The sequence below is a fragment of the Podarcis pityusensis genome (assembly GCF_964106645.2).
Source record: "Podarcis pityusensis genome assembly, chromosome: 5".
Classification (NCBI taxonomy): Eukaryota; Metazoa; Chordata; class Lepidosauria; order Squamata; family Lacertidae; genus Podarcis; species Podarcis pityusensis.
In genome coordinates this window covers 22,081,226-22,104,674 of record NC_138032.1, presented here as the reverse complement: position 1 = coordinate 22,104,674, position 23,449 = coordinate 22,081,226, and the positions used below count along the sequence as shown (strand labels likewise).

The 23,449-nt window shown below is 44.1% G+C and overlaps 1 protein-coding gene across 1 annotated transcript in view; it reads left to right on the top strand.

Annotated features, from left to right (window-relative positions):
- The first annotated feature begins 2,226 nt into the window (after positions 1 to 2,226).
- The window catches only part of MME (membrane metalloendopeptidase), a 60,755-nt gene continuing 39,532 nt past the window's right edge, over positions 2,227 to 23,449 (top strand). Inside the window, 8 exon segments of the mRNA XM_081007939.1 lie at positions 2,227 to 2,325; positions 2,535 to 2,704; positions 5,576 to 5,611; positions 16,773 to 16,934; positions 18,861 to 18,941; positions 21,373 to 21,468; positions 21,574 to 21,692; positions 22,977 to 23,042. Of these exon segments, the coding sequence (XP_080864065.1) occupies positions 2,545 to 2,704; positions 5,576 to 5,611; positions 16,773 to 16,934; positions 18,861 to 18,941; positions 21,373 to 21,468; positions 21,574 to 21,692; positions 22,977 to 23,042 (720 nt within the window). The 5' untranslated portion in view covers positions 2,227 to 2,325; positions 2,535 to 2,544.

The window sequence follows — 23,449 nt, the reverse complement described above, 5'->3', positions numbered from 1 at the left end:
TAATATAGATGCATTTACTGCTTTGTCCATTCAAAAATTTACAGTGCAACTGGCATCAACAATAACAACAAGCACTGGAGTGTTGTCTGTTCTACATATTCAGATGAATCTGCTGTGAGGCCCATGCATCGTAGGAAGCCTGACTAGTCATTCTTCCTCATGAGTGTACATCGCCCCAGTGAAGCTTGTGTTTTTGTGATGGCATCAGTGGAGGCATTGCTTTAGCAATGTGTAGAATGAAGGGCGTCCATATGACAGCAGATTTGGGGGTTCTCTGCTGCATACCCTCCAACACTCCTCAGCAACTGACCCTCCTTGACCCCCCCCCCCCATTTTTGCACACTGTCAGGCGTCAGGAAATCTGATCCCCCCAGGGCAGGTGGCCAGGAACAGACAGACAAAGAAGCTCTGACCAATGTATTTTATTCAATATTCACAGAGAGAGGCTGAGAAATGCTGCCTCTTGGACTAATGGTGTTGCTCTGAGTAAATCACCAACACCATCCACCTTATGGTGGCCGCTTAGGGCCATTTGCCTACAAGCCCTTTGCTCTCCTACTTTCAATGCCCGCCAGATTCTGGGAGAAGAGGGGACTGGAATGCTTTCTAGTGATAACGTGTCAGCCACCTGCTCCGGCTCTGCTTCCCTCAATTCCTTTCCCATTATTTCCCGACTCTGCTCTTTGTCTGCTTCTGACCTTCCTCAAACCACTGCTGTAAATCTATACTGTTTTCCTCTTCTCTGGAAGGTTCAGGAGGGGGAAGTGGTCTCCACCATTTACCACTTCACCACTGGGACACAGCACACACACCTTCCACTGTCCTGAGAAAACCCCTCAGTCCCAATTTTATCTTATAATTCTTTGGTAGAGTTACAAAAAGTAAAACACACACCAATAAATAAATGTGTGCTGGGCCCGAGGGTAACCTGTGAAATGCGGTCCAGGACCGGTCCAGAATCTGAAGGTTCTGCTGGGAGTCAGTCTGACAGGGCCAAGGCAGGACACCAGGCAAGGACAGGTACAGGATCTCAGGCAGGATCTAGCATACAACAATGTTGCTCCCACAACTTGGGGCAGGGTCCGGCAGCCTTTTATCTTTGCCGGGGTAACAGCCGGTCCTGATCCCCAGTGACTCACCTCCCTGTTTCACCCAAAGGTGAGCACTCCTCCTGCAAGTACTCAGGTCTCTCCTTCTCTCAGACCTTAGTCTCTGCAGTTTGGGAGATGTCAATGGGTTACTAGACCCAGAGGCCGCCTCAGCCTCCCCTGACCAAACCGGTAGTGGAGCAGCTGTAAGTGATGGCCCAGCTGAAGGCAACGAGGTAATCCCCGCATCTGGAGCCAGGGCAGGCTCAGGCCCCTGACTTGGCCCAGCTGGTGTTGGTTGAAGGGGAACCTGTGCAGACTGGGACTCTTCAGGATCAGGCCCCAGACTTGGTTCAGATGATGCCTGAGGCAAAGGATCCGGTGCAGACTGAGACTCCTCTGGTTCCAAGTCCGAGCCCAAATCCCAGGCCATCACAAAATGTTGGAAATGGGCAAGATTAGATGCGGACGCACAAAGCAATTTTAAATACAAAAAATCAAGTCTACTTGTGCTCTGCTCTGCTCTGCTCCCGTTTTCTTCCCTGGCCAGGGTGGCTCTGCACTTTCCTTGCCCCTCAGAGCCAGTGTGTCACATGGAGCTGGATCGCAGTGGCTGCAGCCTATCCTCCTCCTTGTCCACTTTCCAGCAGCTGCTGTGAGCTGCCCAAAGGGAGGAGGCCAGCAGCAACAACCATGGAGAGACAACTGCCACTCAGGGCAAGCGCTAGTTCGGCCTCCTCCCAGCAACACCGGCAGGGGAAATGGGAACATTCTAGGATTAAATCAGAAGCCGGGATGGTTTCATAATTCCAGGACTGTCCCTGGAAAACCAGGACACTGGGAGGGCATGCTGCTGGCCCTGCAGTGTTGGACGTTCGCTCCCACCCACCCATACAATGCCATTTGCCAGACTTGAGTTCAGAGGGAAGAAGATGTTCCCTCCCTCAGTTACTTTAGGAGTCATAAATTCTTCAGTTATTAATTGTTGAAATGACTTGAAAAATGCCAGAGAGGCAAAATGGAACACTTTTGATCATTGGCAAAGGATCAAAGATTGAAAGGTTAGGTTAATTTTTATTCAGTGAGTAAGGGCTGCATTTCGCTTGCCTGTGAACTCTTGTGGCAGAGGAGTGCAATTAAAGTAGATATGTTAGCAATAAAACCAAGTGTTCCTTTGTTTCCATTCCCTTTTTTAGCTGTTCTTCGTGTGTGTAAGGACGACATTGTTCTGTGGATTGTAAGTGGCAAAATGTCAATTGGACTGTCATTTTTTTTTTTTTGCCGTCGTGACTAACAGATGTATTTTAACTTTTCTTCTTTAAAAAAACACCCAATACTTCCTCTTCCCTACTGGAACAAAAAAAGGGTCTTAGGTAAAAGGAACTTGGAAGTTTCCATGCTTTAAGCATTTCAGTCACTGCTCTTTGTTCTCTTTCTTCGTCCCAGACTCTAGGTTATGGGCAAGTCAGAAAGTCAGATGGATATAACTGAAATGAACCTTGCAAAAGAAAAGAAAAAACTGCGATGGAGCGCACTGGAAATTGGGCTTGCCGTTGTCGTTGCTCTCCTTACTATCATAGCTATCACCATGATCATTCTGTATGCGACCTATGATGGTGAGTAGAAGTGAATCAAGCTACTACTTTTGTGGCAAAAGTTCTTTTAAGAACCTGAAGTTTGGGGGGGGGGGGGGCAAAAACCACAAACACAAAATTTCATTGCCTTGAAAAGGGGTTGATTAAAATACCCTGGTAAGATGCTTTTAAGCACATCTGAACTTGTTAGCTGGGATGTTGCTGGATGTTTTAGCTTCTGTATTTAGAAGGAGTCAATGCCCTTTTTGGGGGAAGCAAGTTGACTTAAAAAGCTGTGTTGTGCTTTTTGTGTAATAACTATATGCCTAAAACGGTTCGACAAACCTTTGTTTGGGACTGGCTTCTCTGAGATCGTTTCAGGAGCCCGTGATCAGCCTAAAAGGTATATATATATACGATATCTTTATTGTCATTGTCCCATGCAGAACAATGAAATTGAAAAACTACATAAAACATTCAAAAACCCCTAACCACTCTGAAACCCCATTTTAAAATACTATAGAGACCGCTTATGCTGCGTTTAGAACCAGAATTGCATTTGCGTAGAAACTGTTTCTCAGGCAGCTAGTCCTGGCCTTTATAACCCTATACTGTACCTTCTTCCAGAAGGCAGAAGTTGAAAGAGATAATTTCCGGGGTGCGTACTATCCCGCGCTATCTCTGCCACTTTCTTATGGCACCTGACAGCATAGATTTGATCTAAGGTGGGAAGAGTGCACCCAATTATTCTCTCTGCAGTCTTTACAACCCTGGACAGCATTGTAGAAAATGAATTTGCTGACTTACATGCTTGTCCTATTTTCCCAAGCACTGTTAAGCTTCCTTCGGAAGGAGTCACTGGAGGCTTATGCCAGATTGTAACGGGTATTCATGTTGTATTTGTATATTTGCAAATATACGAATTGATCATAGATGGTGGCCCTCTCTTTATGCATTCCATCAGGAAAACTCATTGCCCAATATCAGATCATCATAGGGAGACAGTACACACAAACAGTATGTCCCAGAGCATGTGATACCCTTCTCTCTCTCTCTCTCACTCAAAAGCATTCCCCAGTGATGCAGTTAACTAGAAGGTTGGTGGTTCGAGCCCACCCACTGTGAACAAGATTGCAGAGCCCTCAGGGTCCCGTCCAACTCTAAAATTATATGATTCTTTGAAGCTCTGCCTGGTCTCTGTTGCTTTCCACTCACACCTCGATTGCCACTTCCTCATAGATAGAAGGAGAGTGGAATAAGGATGACTCATCTTCTCCAATCACCTCCTAGCCTCCCATGGCCATTTAGCTGCAATTTCCCTAACAGAAGGTATGTCTGGCAACTTTGCCACTGGCTACTATCGAACATGTGCAGGGGCATTCTCACCCCAAACTTTCCATCCTGCACACAGAGCTGTTAAAAAAAAAAAAGAACAGCAGCTCTTCCTGTGAAAGCCATAAACGATCATAAAAAATGTACACAATTAGTAAAACCAAAGCTCAGTCTTACATGATCATTTCTGCTTTTACTACTGCATATGTCAAAGTGATTCCCTTTTTGCAGTTTCTATTCAAATCTCAATTTATAATCCACAAGACCAGATGGAATCAGCAGCAGAATTCATTCAGGTTTCCATCTCTCTCTTTTTCTCATACAAAAAAAAATTAAAAATAAATCAACAATTTACCATAACTTGGGAAATGTTCAAGGTTACGCCAAGCAAAATGAAGCTCAAGACTTTGGGACACCCGAGCCAAATTTTCCTAAGGTGTTTTCCGTTCCCGTTCCTTTTTTTTTTCCCCTTTTTTTTTCTGGTGGAAGAGTTCTTACTTTATTTTTATTTTATTTTGTTTCGCTCTTTTCTTTTCTTTTTTTTCTTTTTTTAAGATATTTATTAAATTTTCCAATAAAAAGAACACATCAATAAAAGATTAAACATGAAAACATAGAAAAGAAATACACAATTTCCGTTCCCGTTCCTTGTAAATTGCTTGTCCCAAATGGATAAACTGTTAAAATATTGTTATTTTAAAATTGTTGTGACCTGTCCTGGGACCTTATGGTGAAGGGGGGTTAGTTAATTAAATTATTATTATTATTATTATTATTATTATTATTGACATTGGTTTATTAACTGCCTTCTAAATCACCATCTATGAAGGCAGTTGCCCTCCCAAGGTAGAGCTGGTGTCTGTCTGTCTCCAGAGACAGTGGAGGAGTGTGCCTTTGGGGGTGAGGTCAAACTGTTGGAAGGTTGCAGTGCTTGCTGTGGCTGTAGAAACCGATGCAAGAGAGACATGTTTTGTTGCAGCTGGGGCAGATGAAGGCGTCTGGTTGTGCTGATGCAGAAGCACCAGGGCGTTTCTTCTCTCTGTGCTCCTCCCAGTGGTCATTTCTCCTGTGGTCACTGCTGAGGATACATAACCTGACTGCCTGTCCCGGGCACTCCATGGCACCCCCAGAAGAGAAAACCATAAAATTGGGGAGGGGGATACAACAGTATTTTTAAACATACAAGAAGTTAAAACACTAAAACAGATTAAAATTCATACCAGCATTTCTAAGCATCTGAGTAGGCTTGTCTAATCTAGAATGTCTCTAGCAGTACCGAAAATAATACAGTCTGGTTGATATCGATAGGCTGGGAGTTGCCAAAGTGCAGCTGCTGCTACACTAAACAATCAGGTTCTTACAAATGCGAAACAGGTATTATGTGGCACCAATTCTGCCAATCCATGTGCCAGTTGAATTGGCAATAGTGCCAACTCTGCCAACTGAAGCTGTCGAATGGCCAAGTATGGGGTAAGGTGATCTGTTAGGTAAACTGGTCCCAAGTTGTTAAGAGGTTTTTTAAGTTTATTAAGGGTTTTAATAACAATATAAATGTGTTTATCTCCCCCCCCCCCCCCGCAGATGGTGTTTGCAAAACTTCAGATTGTATAAAATCAGGTAAGATTTACAAAGCTTTTTTCTTTTTACTGTAACATTTCAACTTGTTTTCCTGAAAGTAATGTATCTTGGGGATATGAATAAAACGGGCTCTGGGTTTGCATTTCTTGAATTACTGCCTTCCCCACCTTCCACTTCCATTCAATATAGCAAACTGCTTTTAAAACTGAGATATGGTTTATTTATTTAGAATGTTTCTAGGCTGTGAAAACCCTCTCAAGCTGCCGTACAGTAGAGTGCAGCACAATACCTCTATAAGATCTTATTTAGTTGAGGAGGCACACAAAGAAGGGCCTCAGAGGATGATCTGAGGGTCTGGGTTGGTTCATATGGGGAGAGACGGTCATACTGGAGATAATGGATTGCTAGGAGCTAACAGGGTGGAGATTTTTCTAAATCAGGCGTTGGTGCTTTCTTCACACACAAAACGTAGATGGATTAATTTGGTGTGGCTTGAGAAACATCAGGTTAGCACAGGGTACAGGGTCACAAATTGAGTACCATACATACAGCTATGTCTCCAGATCATTTGTTCGTTTTATTAATTCGTACCAATGAGAATTGTCTCTAAAGCTGTGGGTTTGAGAAGTTTTTGTGTGTGGAATTTGTCTGGGAAGGAAGAGATAAAACTCTCCTCCTTGCTTGCTGTGGTCACTTGAAGAACCTGGAGCCCATTCTCCCACTCTTTGCACCTGTAATTTATTAAAGAAAATTCAAAACACTACACATTTTGCATGATATGGATGGGGATGGCACATACTCTGAACAGACTTCAGCAAATACAGAACCTTGTGATGAGATGTCACTAGAAACATGCAACTCCAAGCAGAGCTGATAATGTTGCCAAATGTGGCTGATGTCCATTTTTATACCACATAGTTTTATATCCATGATAATAAATAATAAATTTTTATTTATACCCCGCCCTTCCCGGTTCAGAAAACTGGGCTCAGGGCGGCTAACAACAAATTTAAAACACTTAATTGGTGCTACAAAAAAACAGCATAAAATACGGTATAAAACGTGAATAACAATAAAATAAAAAATCAGTTTAGGGGGAAAATCCATCCAATAAACATTAGATGATCACCAGGGCTAGCTTGCTAAATTAGTCCTATTTGGGCCAGCGAGGAGACCAGGGGAGAATTAGCTGTGGGATCCCAGAGCGGGTTATCTTCATAAAAAGGGGAGGGGGAGGGAAGAAAGGGAAATAAAAGATCAGACTAAGTTCAAATTGAAAGCCAGGTGGAATAGTTCTGTCTTACAGGCCCTGCGGAAGGAAGTTAAATCCTGCAGGGCCCTGGTCTCATGGGACAGAGCATTCCACCAGGTCGGAGCCATCACTGAGAAGGCCCTGGCCCTGGTGGAGGATAATCTAACTTCCTTAGGGCCCGGGACCTCTAAACTATGATTATTCATGGATCTTAAGGTCCTCTGCGGGACATACCAGGAGAGGCAGTCCCGTAAATACGAGGGCCCTAGGCCACAGAGGCTTTAAAGGTCAAAACCAGAACCTTAAACCTGACCCGATACTCCAGCGGGAGCCAGTGCAACTGGTAAAGCACTGGGTGAATATGCTCCCATGGCAGGGACCCCGTGAGGAGCCTCGCTGCAGCATTCTGCACCTGTTGGAGTTTCTGGGACAGTTTCAAGGGCAGCCCCACGTAGAGCGAATTACAGTAGTCAGATGGGTCTACATGGGGTCAAAAGAACCACTGATGATTAATACCTTTTAATCTGAACTGAGACAGCAAAGCTGGATCTTGACTATACAAGGTCACACTATCAGGTTTCCATGAGTCAATGGGACATAGTTGATGTAGGTATTATGATTATTTTGCTTATTAGGGGAGCTAATCTATCTGATAAACTAGGCTACTGTTTAACCTAAATTAATCTCTATCAGGGATACAAACTATTTGAACCTTTTCAGCTGTGTAAACAACTGATCAATAGGTAAATGATTGCGAATGTTTCTTTAGGACAGGGGTCAGCAAACTTTTTCAGCAGGGGGCCGGTCCACTGTCTCTCAGAGCTTGTGGGGGGCCGGACTATATTTTGGGGGGGGGGGGAATGAACGGATTCCTATGCCCCACAAATAACCCAGAGATGCATTTTAAATAAAATGACACATTCTACTCATGTAAAAACACGCTGATTCCCGGATCGTCTGCGGGCCGGATTTAGAAGGCGTTTGGGCCGGATCCGGCCCCTGGGCCTTAGTTTGCCTACCCACGCTTTAGGACTTCGCAGCCACTCTGTGCTTCCTGATCTGAAAATTCCTCATGGGAAGAGATGTCTCTCCTGATGTGTCTTGCTCAGGGTTTTCAATTAAACTGTGGCACCAAGGAAGGCTGCCGAGTGCAGACCACTGGCAAAATACTTTGTAGGGTGAAATAAAGGAAACTCATCACAAACTCCCTTCAGCTGCCTAAAAAAGCAAGGAAAGGGAAACAAATAGCCTGAACCCCAGTCACGAGAACTTTGCCAACATTTTTTCTCCCCTTTAATAATGTTGCACACCACTGCAACCCCAGTCTGTGCAAGATTCCAGGGGTTCAAGGCACTCACCCAGGGTTCATGGAAAAGGGACACCATGTAAACTGTGGTGTCTTTATGATATATGGTTTGTTTACACATACAGTGGTACCTCGGGTTAAGTACTTAATTCGTTCCAGAGACCCATTCTTAACCTGAAACTATTCTTAACCTGAAGCACCACTTTAGCTAATGGGGCCTCCCGCTGCCACCATGCCGCCTGAGCACAATTTCTGTTCTCATCCTGAAGCAAAGTTCTTAACCCGAGGTAATATTTCTGGGTTAGCGGAGTCTGTAACCTGAAGCGTATGTAACCCGAGGTACCACTGTATATGCAACCCAAGCCTACAATGGAGGGGTTCCCAGCATTATACCCCAAGACGGTCTTGCCTCCTCCATAAGCACAGCACTGGATTCCAACAGAAATCAGACATTGCTCTCAAAAGTTTCTCTGACTCTTTCTACAGCTTGCTTCTTTACTTCTAGGGTCACTGTCACTGAATCTCGGCTCTAAACTCTGCCTAATCCCTCTGCCTTGTTCCTTTTCTTTGTTTCCCTTAATGGCCCATCACCCAGGCTATCGCCTCAATACAGGAAGCTAGCCTGGCTTATACTTGCTGAATCCAGAGGTTAGAAGGAGCTCACATACAGCCTTCTTCCACCACCACCCTCTCCCAAATTCATAACAATAATTTTTGAATACAATTTCCTCTCTCATTAATTGATGGGTTTTTTTTGTTTTGTTTTTTGTTTTAAAAGACATTTCCAGCACAGTACTCCATTAAACTGGTTACAGCTTGCAGCGATAATCTAGAGGCATTCAGCAAGCTCATATCACAGATTCCATTTTCCTGGAACCAGTGCAAAGTGAAGCAATCTACAAAGAATTGGATAAATTCAATGTTGTGAAGAACCACAGCATTTGCTAAGTAATATATGAAAAACCCGACAATGGCGAATAATACCAGGATTTCAGATTGTGATCCATGTTCTTCTCCTTCTGCAATTATGGGGGTTTAAATTGGATTTTTTTTTTAAAAAAAAAAATCAGCTTACTTTTCTAATAGCCTCTTTGAATACTATCGGGCTGCAGATGGGAGTGACTGTTCCACTGGTTAAGATTCATGTATTTCTTTTCAAGAGCAAACTCAAGTGCTTTTCAGTCTGGAGGTGAAGCTAGGCAACTCAAAAATACAGGAGTGGTACTTAGGGGGTTCCCAGGGATGCAGAAATACATACATTAGGAGCTCAGCAGCATGCGGGAGCAGCACTAAGTGCAGCAGATTGGCTGCACTACTGTGCCGCACTATGCCAAGTGCCCATTGGCAATTGGCTGCAACGCATGGCAGTGGCGGAGCTTCATACTCCAGCACTGGGGGGCGGAGAGCAGGTGGGTGCAGGGCTGGTGCTTGTCCTGGGGGCGTGGAGCACATCCTGGCGTGTGGCGTGCTGCCTGCGGGGGCGGGGCGCCCAGCGTGGGCGGGGAAACAGCCGCAGTGGCACCCTGCTTGGATCGCGCTGCCGGGGGCAGTGCGCTCCCCCCGCACTCCTCTTCCTCCGCCAGTGATGCATGGTGTCTGTGCAGCCTTCTGGGATGCTACTAATCACAGCCAAGCTAAATTGATGAGACTTATTCGTTCCCACCATGGGCTGTTTTTCTTTCCTTCCTGGGAGAAAAAGGAGGGGGTGGCACAAAAATAATGAGAAGGCAAACAGTGAGAACGGATTGATTAAATGTGTTGCTTAAGCTGTTAGGGGCTGATTTCCTTTCTGTCCTCAATTTTCCTTCTCCCATCATCCCACACTTATTGCCATGTGCCTCAGCTGGACTTTGGGAGTGTCTCAGGATCACTCTATTTGTGGCTGTCATTCTTGGAACCAATTCTCCTGGAAGGAAGCTCTATAACACAGGAATTGTGTGATTTCCCCCCCTTTCTGTTTACTATTTTAAAATAAGCCCAAGCCGTATGCCGTAGAGGGATTGGACAATGTTGTTCTGTGCTGAGTAATTGAAAAATGAGAAAGAGATATTTGAAGCTCTTGGGTAGTTTATCGAGAAGTATGACAGTTAGTAGAGATAAATTAGAAAGTTATTGGAGAGGCATGCTTCTCTCTCTCTCTCTCTCACTCACACACCCACACCCCACCCCACACCCCACATCCTCCTGTTTTTTGTTTTGTCCTGATGTCAATTTTTTTTGGGGGGGAGGGATGAAATCGAGAGGTTCTACACCTCTGACATAGGCAGCTTGCCTTCTCTGCACCTCCGCGAGGCTGCTGGGACCCTGCTTAAAGAACTCAGGGCTTAAGCCTATGGCACAAATTTGCATAGATTTTTCATATGATGATTTATACGTATAGATGCAAATGCCGGCAAAATTTCAGAGGGAAAGCCACCCTTGCGTGCAAAGGATAACCTGTTTGCCTGCTCAGTCTGCTGTCCAGCTGCTAACTGCTGGAGAGTGTCCACCTCATTGAGCTACAATTCCCAGCACCCTTAACCAGCTGGGAGAAATAATGTGCTTTAAATGTATGGCGTTCATGCAGGCATATCTGCAGATTTACGTTTTGACCTCCAGCTGTTGCCTTGACCATTTCTGATTGGATTTTCTGTGATTGAAACTGTGCCCGCCCACTTCCTACTCCTCAGATCTGAACGTCTTTTCACAGACATCTTTCTTCTCACCTTTGACATTGCCAAGCATATCTTCCTTTGACTCCCACCCTTATATCTTATTTGGGAGGAATCCATGTTCGTCATGGAAGAAGAAGTGGGGGGGGAACCACCCAAAAAACCATGCCTGCCTTAAAATACCTCCCTCAGTGTTATTTGTTGTGGTCTCACAGAATTAACATCTTGGCAACGTCAACCATAAAGCTCATAAGCCATCTGTCTGCAGCTGTCTCATCCGCAGAACCCTCCACCACAGGTTTTCCTGTTGTTGTACTTAAGATAGAAGTCTTTGTAACTTGGATGAAATAGAAGGCATAGCTATTAGCTAACCAAATGTGGATGCTAGACTGAAGGTGCTTGATCCTCTACTTAAATTGCCTAATAGGTGGTCTGCAAAGTCTACCCAGCAGTGACATTTTCTTTGTTGGGACATTTTCTTTGTAGGCTCCATGATTATGAGAGAGATTTGCCTAGATATAGCCTGTGTACGCACTTACTCCTTTGTAGCACTAAGAAGTAGTGTTTTCTCAATGCAGAATCCAACATGCTGCTTTCGATTTAGATTGATTCTAGATTCTGCCATCCACAAGCCTGGGTTTGCTTACAGACACCCCTCCCCTTGATTAGGTTATCCATGTCTTTTCCTCTCTGCACATGCTCCAGCTGAATGAAAAAGGAAGTGGTCACTACAATATTGGTACATGCCTACCCACGACATCACTGGGCAGGTGTGGATGCACAGCCACCTACATTGCCAGGACCGGACCTCACCTTATATGTGCATTTAGATAGGAAAAGGAGAGAGAGTAGGAATGTCTCCATTTGTTTGATGGTCCTAACAGGCTAGCCACTATTCTAGCAGGTATTTCTAATACCTTATCTGTTCCATGCACTACACCTGTGATGGCGTAGATAGGTAGGTAGGGGGTGCAGGTGGTGCTGTGGTCTAAGCCACTGAGCCTCTTGGGCTTGCCGATCAGAAGGTTGGCAGTTCAAATCCCCGCGACGGGGTGAGCTCCTGTTGCTCTGCCCCAGCTCCTGCCAACCCAGCAGTTTGAAAGCAGAACAGTGCAAGTAGATAAAAAGTTACTGCTGCAGCGGGAAGGTAAATGGTGTTTCCGTGCACTCTGGTTTCCATCACAGTGTTCCATTGCAGTGGTTTAGTCCTGCTGGCCACATGACCCAGAAAGCTGTCTGTGGACAAACGCTGGCTCCCTCATCCTGAAGTAAGATGAGCGCCGCAACCCCATAGTTGCCTTTGACTGTACTTAACCATCCAGAGGTCCTTTACCTTTACCTTTACCTACCTAGGTAGGAGCTGAGAAGTATTTTAGTGGCCCACTATATTCAAAGTTGGGACACGGGTGGCACTGTGGTGTAAACCACTGAGCCATGGGCTTGCCGATCAGAAGGTTGGTGGTTCGAATCCCTGTGAAGGGGTGAGCTCCCATTGTTCGGTCCCAGCTCCTGCCAACCCAGCAGTTCGAAAGCACATCAAAGTGCAAGTAGATAAAGAGGTACCACTCCGGCGGGAAGGTAAACGGCATTTCCGTGCGCTGCTCTGGTTTCGCCAGAAGCAGCTTAGTCATTCCGGCCACATGACCTGGAAAAACTGCAGACAAACGCCGGCTCCCTCGGCCAGTAAAGCGAGATGAACGCTGCAACCCCAGAGTCATTCGCGACTGGACTTAACTGTCAGGGGTCCCTTTACCTTTACCTTTTTTTATATTCAGAGTTGAGATGTGAACCCATCTGCTGCAGTTTTTAATTCAGTGGGTTAGCCACTGGAAAAATGCCCCCTTTCATAGTTATTGCCCTCCTTCCAACATGAATTGGGAGTGCACTGGCCTGAGAATACATGGTGGTACTAATGGGACTTCACATGCTAGCATTACCCATGATGCCTCCTTCCTCACCGGCTGTAGCTTTCCTGTGTTGAGCGTGAAGGGTTCATCAGGACATGTGTAGAATGTTGCACATAACTGGAAACCCTGCATGATCAGAGTTCCCAAACCCACAGAAAATTCTAAACACTTTCTGTGAAATGCTCAGAGAGTCCCCCTTTCAAACCAATTCAATGCATGAAGGTCAGAGCTGGAGCCATCAAGGATGGGGATTTTGGAGATGGATGAAGTTCCTTCAGCTCTACTCTCCTCCTTCCATTCATTCTGAGAATGCACAGTGGTGAACACCTGAACCAAGGCAAAGATCCTTTGCAGAGAGAGAGGGCCAGCCATGCAAACTTTTTAATTTGCTACTTTAAAGCAAATCCCTAGTATTCCAGCTCTTCAAATAGACATCCATGGGTAGTAAGGCTCATTACTCTCTCTTCAGATGCATTCGGAAATACCTTTCCATCTCCCGAGAGAAAATCACAAAATAATTCAAGTCACATTGCACTCCATGAAAGAAGAGAGTCCTTAACTATAATTTAAAAGGAAGAACCTCATCTTGACAATTTGACTGTAGAGAATAGTATAAAATAAATTAGTTTTCTACAGGCAATGCTGTGCAGCAACCCAGAGGTGCGAGAGTGACAGACCCCTTGCCTAGTATGTTTCTAGGATTTCCCAAGCATTAATAAATGGGTAAACTAGGAAACCATAAAAATTGTTCAGTGTATAATTTCAAACAGGTTCATGTGTAAAACAGCAAGGCAATCAAGAAAGAAAAAAAAAATGCAAAACCAAGTAGCAGAATAAAACCTATAAGATTTCCTACAGTTTAAATGAACTGAGAGAAAGAAAGAATCTTTGCCTGGTACCAGAAGAGATGCAAGAGGAGGGTTGTGTATACACCGTACATTTAAAGCACATCCCCCCCCCAAAAAAAAATATCCTGGGAACTGTAGTTCACCCCCACAGGACTGCAATTTGCAGCATCCCTTAAAAACTACAGTTCCCATGGTTCTTTTTTGGGGGGGGTGTGGGGAGATGTGCTTTAAAGTATGGTGTGTATGCACCCAATGTACAAGATAAACCTGGAGACTTTGTTTCCATGGCTGGAGTGAGCAGTTTGTTTGTTTGTTTGTTTGTTTGTTTGTTTGTTTGCTTGCTTGCTTGCTTGCTTGCTTGCTTGCTTGCTTGCTTAATTTCTATACCACCCTTCACCCAAAGATGACAGGGCGCTTTACTATATAAATGGTTTCTCCTTCAGGTGCACACTACTGAAGGCCAGCTAAGGTTTGTTTGTTTTTTGGCAGAAATTCCTCCGATAATATCTTCCTTGTAGTAAAAATACAACAGTAATAAATTAAGCAAGTAACAATATGCTGCCCTTTCACAACACTCAAAAATCAGCCGCCTGAGGCACCTGCCTCACTCTGCCTAATGGTATGGTTGGCACACTGTTCTACAACCATTACTTAACCTCTGGAGACTGATTCTGAATATAATCTTGGTCTATGGGCAAGTTTATGTGGGAAATTTAACTTCTGTATGAAACGATTCAAGCCACTGGCAGAATTCAGAGTCAAGCATACATTTCCTGGAGCTTCCAATTGCTTTGTCTTTTGAGCACCTCTACAAACTCGCAATGTTCACTCCTGTTATCTTGGTACTCAAGCACTGCTTTTGTGAAGATGGGCACTTCATTAACAAAGGTTTTCTTTATAATTACAAGTATATGCAGGTTACTCATTACCTGCATCCCCAGCTGGAATCCTCAAGACCAGGCTTCCTCAACCTCAGCCTTCCAGATGTTTTGGGCCTACAACTCCCATGATCCCCAGCTAGCAGTACCAGTTGCCAGGGATGCTGGGAATTGTAGTCTCAAAACATCTGGAGGGCCGAGGTTGAGGAAGCCTGCTCCAGACTGTTTGTAGAACAAATTCAATCATATACAGTCATACCTCGTGTTGTGTCTTTCCACGTTACATCCCGCAGCAACCTGGAAGTACCAGAATGAGTTACTTCCAGGTTTCGCTGCTTGTGCATGCGCAGAAGCGCTAAATCATGCTTTGCTCGTGCACAGAAGTGACAAATCGCACTGCGCGCCTGCGCAGACGCAGCACTTCGGGTTGTGGGCGTTTCATGTTATGGGTGGGCTTCCGGAACAGATCACGTCCGTAACACAAGGTACCACTGTACTGAAACATTAGTTTTGCACAAGTAAAGTGGATTAAAGCATTCTGTTGCCCCAAAACAGCAAATCCACTTATTTCAATGAAGGAAACATTGTTTTCCAGTTTGGAGAGTGACAAAGCAATAGATTGAAAAGTGTGGGGTGAATGAATGATTAACAGAAAGACATGTAAGTGTCCTGCAAACAATGAAGGATGAACCATCATTGTAATATAAGCAAATCAGAATGTTTGTTTGCTATAGATCAAACTCTAAGCTTTGTGCAATCAAATCAGGATGAATGAAGGAATGAATGAGCAGATTGTCTGGAAGAGCCCTCACTTTGGCAATCTCTCCTCAACTGCCAGATGACTAACCTATTCTTATTTAGAGCTCTCAGTGAACTCCAAAAATTTAAAACAGGGATGGGGAACTTGCTGCCATCCAGATGTTGTTGGACTACAACTCCCATCAGCTCCAGCCAGCATGGTCAATGGTCATGGATGATGGGAACTGTGGTGCAGCAGCATTTGGAGGGCTGCAGGTTCTCCATCTTTGGTTTGAAGATATACTATCATCATAGCTTCATTTGAAAGACCGTATTCCCTGCTCTGAACTTTAACCATGCAGTGTGCGGAGTGTTCTGCCTGCTGCTTCAAAGTAATTTTGAAGTACTTGGCTCACCAAAATCCTGTCTTACAAACCCTCTTCATGTGTTATACACCTGAAAGGTAGGAGCCAGTCAAATTCCTGATCCCAAACAGAACTGGGATGATTTAAGCAAATTTCAGTTCTAGCTGGATTGCATTGAGGCAGTCCCAGATCACTGCCGATCAGGTTGGAGTTATCCAGGGCAGTTTGGCTGTTTGTGTGTGTGTTCCCCTCTGGAAACAGGCACATAGAGGCAAAGTGCAGGGCAGGGCTAAAGTAAAGGGACCCCTGACCATTAGGTCCAGTCGTGGCCGACTCTGGGGTTGAGGCGCTCATCTCGCTTTATTGGCCGAGGGAGCTGGCGTACAGCTTCCGGGTCATGTGGCCAGCATAATTAAGCCTCTTCTGGCGAACCAGAGCAGTGCACGGAAATGCCGTTTACCTTCCCGCTGGAGCGATACCTATTTCTCTACTTGCACATTGACATGCTTTCGAACTGCTAGGTTGGCAGGAGCAGGGACTGAACAACGGGAGCTCACCCTGTCGCGGGGATTCAAACCGCCAACCTTCTGATTGGCAAGTCCTCGGCTCTGTGGTTTAACCCACAGCGGCAGGGCAGGGCTATTGAAAGCTTTATTGCAAACAGCCCCATTCAGCTTTTTGCAAAGCCTGCCACCTGCTTCTCTTTCTCTCCCACCCCCCACCCCAATCTCTTGACACTTCCAAATTGCTCTGAGTGAGCTGACCCAACCAGGGGCAACCAGGGGCTGTCTCAACCTGATTCAGCCAGATCCATCTGAATTGACCTGGTTTGGTTTGTGATGTGGGCATCAGCCAAATCTGGTGCCACTACTTGTCATCTTTTAAAGTGACCCAAGTTCTGAATCACATCAATCAACTGTAAAGTTCCCCTCTATGTTCACAATCTTTTTCTCAGGGTAGAATGGAAGAAATTTCGTAACTCTGTAACTGAGTAGGTTCATTGTGTTCAGCATGAAAGCTATTCCCCAATGTAGGTACAAACCAATGAATCAATCTCTGCTTGGAAGTATGCTCCACTAATTCTCAACAAAGCGTGTAGTTGCAAGGCTACCAAGATCTATAGAAAAACTTTACAAAAATGCAACTACATTTCATCCCTTTTGTATTAGTAATTCAAACATTGTCTTGTTTTTCTTCCATAAAAACCCTCATTTTTATTTTTTAAAATTTCCTTGGTGTCTGTTTCTTGTGTCAGCTGCCCGAATCATCGACAACATGGATGCTACTTCAGAGCCTTGCAAAGACTTTTACCAGTATGCCTGTGGAGGGTGGTTAAAGAAGAACATCATTCCAGAGACGAGTTCCCGTTATAGTAACTTTGACATTTTGAGAGATGAACTCGAAGTTGTTTTGAAAGGTCAGTGGGATATAAATTTGTGAACGAAACATTTGGAACCATTCGGTCTTCTCTTCTTTTCCACTCCTCCAACTTTGTGTCAGGAGGTCATGCGCTTTATAGAAGTTCTTCCATACTCCAGGCTGCCTAAAATCACCCTAGTCTGTTTTCCTGTTGTGTGGACACAAGCTTAGGAATTGTTCTCTTGTGTCTGGCAAAAGCAAACAGAGACCGTTTCAGACTCGGGTGAATTTCGGCCCTAGTCTGAAGGAAGAGCACAGCATTGCATTCTGACTCTTTGAACAGCTGAATCCACTGTCCTTGTGACCCTGAAAGAGTGGGCAGCTGTCCTAGGTGTGAGAAGTAGGTGGGTTTTTTTCAGGCCAACTCAGCCGGGAACGATGCTAAATTTACTGGCAGCAAATGTTGGCCCACCTTAGGTACAGTAATCTAGGTATTTTCTAAACATAAGCATATGGCAACTCTATCAAGCTATGTATCTTTTCAAAACATAAAAAAGGAGGAAAGTAAATTCTGGCTTGGAAGCAAACACTGTATTGGTTTGCGTCTCAAACTTCTCTTTGAACAGTGCTTTCCCATTTTTTTCCAGGCCACCACCTGCCTAGTTCCATAAACTCACCTCCAGTACCTGCTACTTAAAGTATTGTTCAGAATGCTGAACATGCATGCAATGTAATCAATAAAGGGAAAAGTATCTAGGATTTGTAGGAAGGAAGCTTCCATTATATACAGTTTCTGAAACAGGCAGCACGTTCATAGTTAGTTGCATATGTTGAAAGAAGCCGCTAAAGACCAAAACAACTGTTGCAGAGAAGAAGAGAGCACAAGAAGGAGACTCTAGCAAGTTACTTTGTATGTTACGCAGTGTAATTTGACCATGTAGCGCACTGGCGGTGTTTGTAAATGTTTTATAGGCGCATAAATATGATGTTTCTAGTGCATCTGGTTACATGCATATTTTTTTTTTAAAGAAGAAAGAGCAGCCTGCATTCCAAATTAGATAAAATAGTTCTAGGAACACTGTCCGTGTTACTTATAGATGTGACATCCAGTGAGGCTGAGAAGAGAGGCTAGATAAGAATGCGAAGTGGACCTTAGAACATTTGCAAACTTAAGAGGCTTCAAATTGCGCTCTTTGGTCGAAGTTGTCTGTTATTGTTACTGAAGGTGCAGTGTGAACCGATGCCTGCAGAATGGAACTGAAATATAATCGGAGTCAAGTGTGGATTTCATGCTCTTTATTCAGCTCATAGTAGCAAGGAATGGAAGTTCCCCCAAAACGTCTGCTTTATATACATTATTTACACAATGGGCCACGTGATTGGCTAATTCCGGGATTCTCTTGTAGGCCAATCAGGTTGCAGATACATTTCCACCTGGAGCTGGATTGGGTGGCTCCTGCGGACCAATCAGACTGCTGCATTCTGGATCCTATTGTTCTAGGACCAATCAGACTGCTGCATTTTGGATCCTATTCAACTCAGTACATAACAGGAACAATTTAAATTACATTATATCAGGAGTGGGGAACCTTTTGAAGCCCAAGGGCCACATTGTCTTCTCGGCGGCCTCCCAGGGGCCACATGCTAGCGGTGAGCAGGGCTAGAGACAAAAGTGATCAGAACAACACATGGGAATTTGGCCTTGGGCCGTAGGATAGTTTCTGTGCACACCCCACTTTATCCTCTGCCCCAGCAAAACATGATGCATGGTCCAGATTCCAAGATGCATTTCAACCAGGCAAAGACACCCTAGGAGGGTGCAGAGCAAGGCAGTTGAGGAGTATAGCTTGGGAGAGCAGGTGTGGCAGAGGAAGGGGGGCAGTCATGAGGACACATGGAGACACCTGGGGAGGCTGCAGTTGGCCTCTGGGCCTGAGTGTTCTCCAATTCTAATTTACGACATTTGATTCCCCCTTCTTTTCAGACGTCCTCGACAAGGCAAAGAGTGATGATATAGAAGCTGTCAAGAAAGCAAAAACACTCTACAGGTCTTGTGTAAACGAAAGTAAGTTCCTTTGCAAATTGCCACATGGGAGAGACACAGGCCGCCCAAGTGTCCCTGTTTCCCAGGGACGGTCCCAGATTTACAGTTTCTGATTTGATCCCAGAATGTCCTGCTTTTCCTTAGGACGCCCCCTATTTTCACCGGAGAAGTGTTGGAGGGTATGGTAGGATGTCCCTGTTTTCATCAGAGAAATGTTGGAGGGTATGGAGTTATCCGACCCCCGAGCCAAGGAGATAAGTAAATATACAACCTTTAGAAGATGTCTGAAGGCAGTCCTGCAAAGCAAAGTTTTTAGATAGTGTTTTGTTATGTTTTTATATATGTTGGAAGCCGCTCAGAGTGGCTGGGGTGTAAATAATAAAATTATTATGATGGAATAGGACATCCCTCTTTCCATCGAAGAAATGTTGGAGGGTATGGAGCTCTGTTCTGTGTTCTTGCAGCTCCCAGATAACACCACTCTGTAGCAAAAAATATTCCATTTGGCTCTGTGGCACCCTGGTAGGGTCAATATAAAGACATGTATGAATTGTGAGGGGAGACAGACTTTCTGTTCCATATGAGGCAACAGCTTCTTCACCTGCCTTGCCCCAGACTATGACTTTGAGAACAACAGCAGCTGCTGTGAAGAGAGGAGTTCTGGGATATTTTTTAAAAAGTTTTATAAGTTGTGCTTCTTTGTTTCTCAGTTTGATCCTTTTACATGGTTTTGTATGCTTTGCGGTATTTTATGCATTGTGACTTGCTGTCACTTTTATTGATTATAGATTGGTAGTTCTTTATTGTGGTTGAACTGATTAATTATTATTCACTGGTGTTTAATTTTACTGCTTACTATTAGATTCTGATAAATTGTTGAATGTTGCTTTGTTTGATATAAGCTGTTTATTTTAAAGTTATTGCAACTTTTATATTGGATCAGATTGTTACTATTAATGCTTGATGTTTTATTATGTTTTTATGTCTTGGAAGCCACCCAGAATGGCTTGGGCAACCCGCCAATATTATTATTATTATTATTATTATTATTATTATTACTACTACTACTACTACTATTATTACTACTATTATTATTAGTTGCATTTATACACCGCCTTTCTGCCAAGGCACCCAAGGCACTCTAGAATTTAAAATATTAACAGGAACAAGTGGTGCAAAGTATGATCAGACTGGCTTCAGGAGCTGATGAAAATAGAGGTGTCCCAGCAGTCCTATGGCTGTTGATGGTCCCTGGGTTTTGCCGTACAATATGATCAGTGCAGTACAGTAGAATCTGTTTTAAACTAATATTAACAAAGGGATTGGTTTATCTTATTCTCTCCATGCTTCTTTATTTTATTTATTTATATACTTTAATTTCAACATATTTATTTATATACTTTAATTTCAACATATTTTATTATTCAAAAAAGCAAAAAAAACTTTTAAAAACTATTCCTATAGAATATTATGATATGTAAATATTCTGATTGCAAATTTCAATATATCCTAGCAATATTTAGGGGGTATTTGTAAAGGCCAATAGAAAATTTTAAAATAGCTCTTTCAGATTCTGGCATCTCACCCGTTTTGTGGTGGCTTTCAATCACATACCAGCAAATTCTGGTTGCACATTTGAAGCTCTTGCACAGCAAACCCACTTTCCCCACAGGTCAAACTTACTGAGATAAAGGAAACTGATAGGAAAGTGTGGAATACAGCTTGCTTTGATGCAATGCCATCTAACCTCCATGCAAACAAACCAGGATGAATGCTCACTAAATAGCCAACTTTCTCTAATTTCCCTGCAAACATTTCCCCCCTGAAAGAATTCTGGGCACTGTAGTTTGTTAAGGAATGCTGGGAATTGTAACTCTGAGATGGGTAAAGTACAGTACCCATAATTCTATGCAGGAAAGTATGTGCTTTCAATATGCTTTAAAGGTATAGTGTGTACACAGCCTTAGTTGATGGATTTCCCATGCAAGTAGCTAGCAGGATCTCTTAGGAGGGTCCTGCCAACACCTGAAAATGCATTATTGTAGGAATCCACTCAAAACACACGGAAACAAGCCACAATAGAAAAGAAGGGACTGCAACAACTTAGCAGATATATCCATCCAGGATGAGAGGAGAGGAAACAGTAGGGGATAAATTCATATGGAAATTAACGTAAGACTTAAGTCTTAAATGGGATTAGAATGGATACAATTGAAAGGAAGTGCTAAAAAACACCATAAATTCTGTCATATTTTATCTGCTAGATATCATTTCCCTTTTTGCTTACCAATTTCCTCACCCCAGCCCCAAGAACTTTGGTCTCAAATAAATTTTGCCAGGGGATAGAAGGCCTCTGCAGAAGAAACGTGTGTATTTAGGCTTATTTCCATATGTCAGTGTCATGTGCTTTTGAGACAAGTAACTCATGGAAGTTTTTCCCTCCACCCACAAGCCACTATTGATAGCAGAGGAGGCAAACCACTCATTGACATCTTGCCAACTTTTTCTGATTGGCCTGTGGCATCAGACTCCTGGGACGCCGATTACGGTAGGACTGTTCTTCTCCAGCTCCATTTTCAAATACTGTATATTCATGAGGGGTAGGGTTGCATGTGTCAAAATGCTGAGTGTGAGCATGTTTTTGCTGTTTTAGGCGCCTCATGGAACGCAGAGAAGTCTATCGCAGAATTAAACTCTAAGTATGGAAAGAAGGTCATCATTAGCCTGTTTGTTGGTACAGATGATAAAAACTCCACGCAACATGTAATCCATGTGAGTTGATCACGCTTCGAAAGGCCTTGCAGCTTCACACAACCACAAGGAGGTGTGAGTTCAGTAGTGGCCATCTATCTTTCTCCTACAGACAGTTGTGTGGCAGTCACTGAAGGAGTGCCATGCATATATACAACTAGCTCATGCTCTGTGAGCACATAGGCATAGCCAACGTCTTGCTCTCCAGATGTTGACTCCAGCTCCCATCAGCCCCGGCCTGTGATCAGATATGATGGAAGTTGTAGTCCACTGTGGAGTGCACTGTGTTAGCTACCCTTAGTATTTTTGTTCATTTTTCTTGTTTAGCCATATTTTATTATTAAGGGAAACCTGTTACAATCAATCATTTCATTTCAGGTTTCACGTAATGTCAGACTCCCATTTTCCCTGCAATGTACGGAATATACTTAGTCAGGCTAAGTCAAGATGACATGATCTTCTCTGAGAATGCTGTTCAAATTCTTTAACAGCAACACCAATACTCTTACCCTGTGAGAGTTGACTTTTAGGTGAACAGAATGTGTGTTGCCTACAATGTTTTTGTTGTGGGGGGCATATAAATACTAGAAAGGTGTGTGGGTCAATGCCACCTCCTCTGCATTTCCTTTTCCCCATGTCTTAGGATAGGGATATGGAACCTGTGGTCCACCATGTGCTGCTGGACTCCATCAACCCAACCCCAGCCAGCATGGCCAATGGTTAGAGATGGTGTCTGTAGTTCAACAACATCTGGAGTGCCACAGGCTCCCCATCTCAGACTTAGGTTCTATATTGCCTCCTTCCCCACTCCCAGTGGTAGTCCACAAAAGAGTGTGCCATGGAAGCACACAGCTTGGGGCTGACAATCGCAGCCCTGTGAAGACTTGGGATCCATGTCTTGGGACCCTACATGATGCTGTCTCCTATCATTGATGATGTCTCAAAACATAGCCCAAGGTGGTCCCGAGAGGAAGGGCATCACCTCACATCCGGCCTCCCATCAGCTGCATCACATTGCTTACTTGGCAGGAGACAGTCAAGGCGCAAGGAGGTCAGCGCAGGGCTGGTGCTATGCTTGCACCAGATTGACTCTGCCCTTGCACATGCACCTCCCCAACAGCTCATCCCTACCCCTCCCAGTAAGCACAGCGATATAGTTGAGGGGACGATAGGTTTGTGACACCAGTCCTTCCCAGCAGCCATCTCTGTGGGAGAGGTAGGTGCCGTGGTCCCCAAACATTTATCTGCCCATGGATTGCCATTCTTTCTGAAGCCTGTGAACATATTTTACAATTGGTTTTATAGATCGATCAGCCTGGACTTGGACTCCCTTCCCGTGATTACTATGAATGCGCTGGAGTATACAAAGAGGTACGCTGGGACAAGGATCTCCTACAGCTCTCTCTTGAAAAGAGAGGCTCCAAAAACTGCTCGCTTCCTAACTAATTCCGAAGCCTCACTGAGGCTAATATGCCTGTAGTGGATATCAGAAAGGCGGTCTTCACCACCTTTCTGATGTCCTAGTTTCTTTATATCTTAATTCCTTCTGTATTTAAAATGAAATTGTCCCATCACATCTTGAAATTCTTTACGTTCATATTGTCACATCAAGTTATGCCCTTTTGATGCCTGGCACAGGAAATTCAAGGCAACACTGCTGGCCTCATTCACATGGGCCCCATTGTGCAGGAACCTACCCTGCATATAGATGAGAAATGAGCCTGCATATGAGCCAGCCCCCAGTGTGGTGGAATTGGTTGTGTTGACCTAAATCTGCC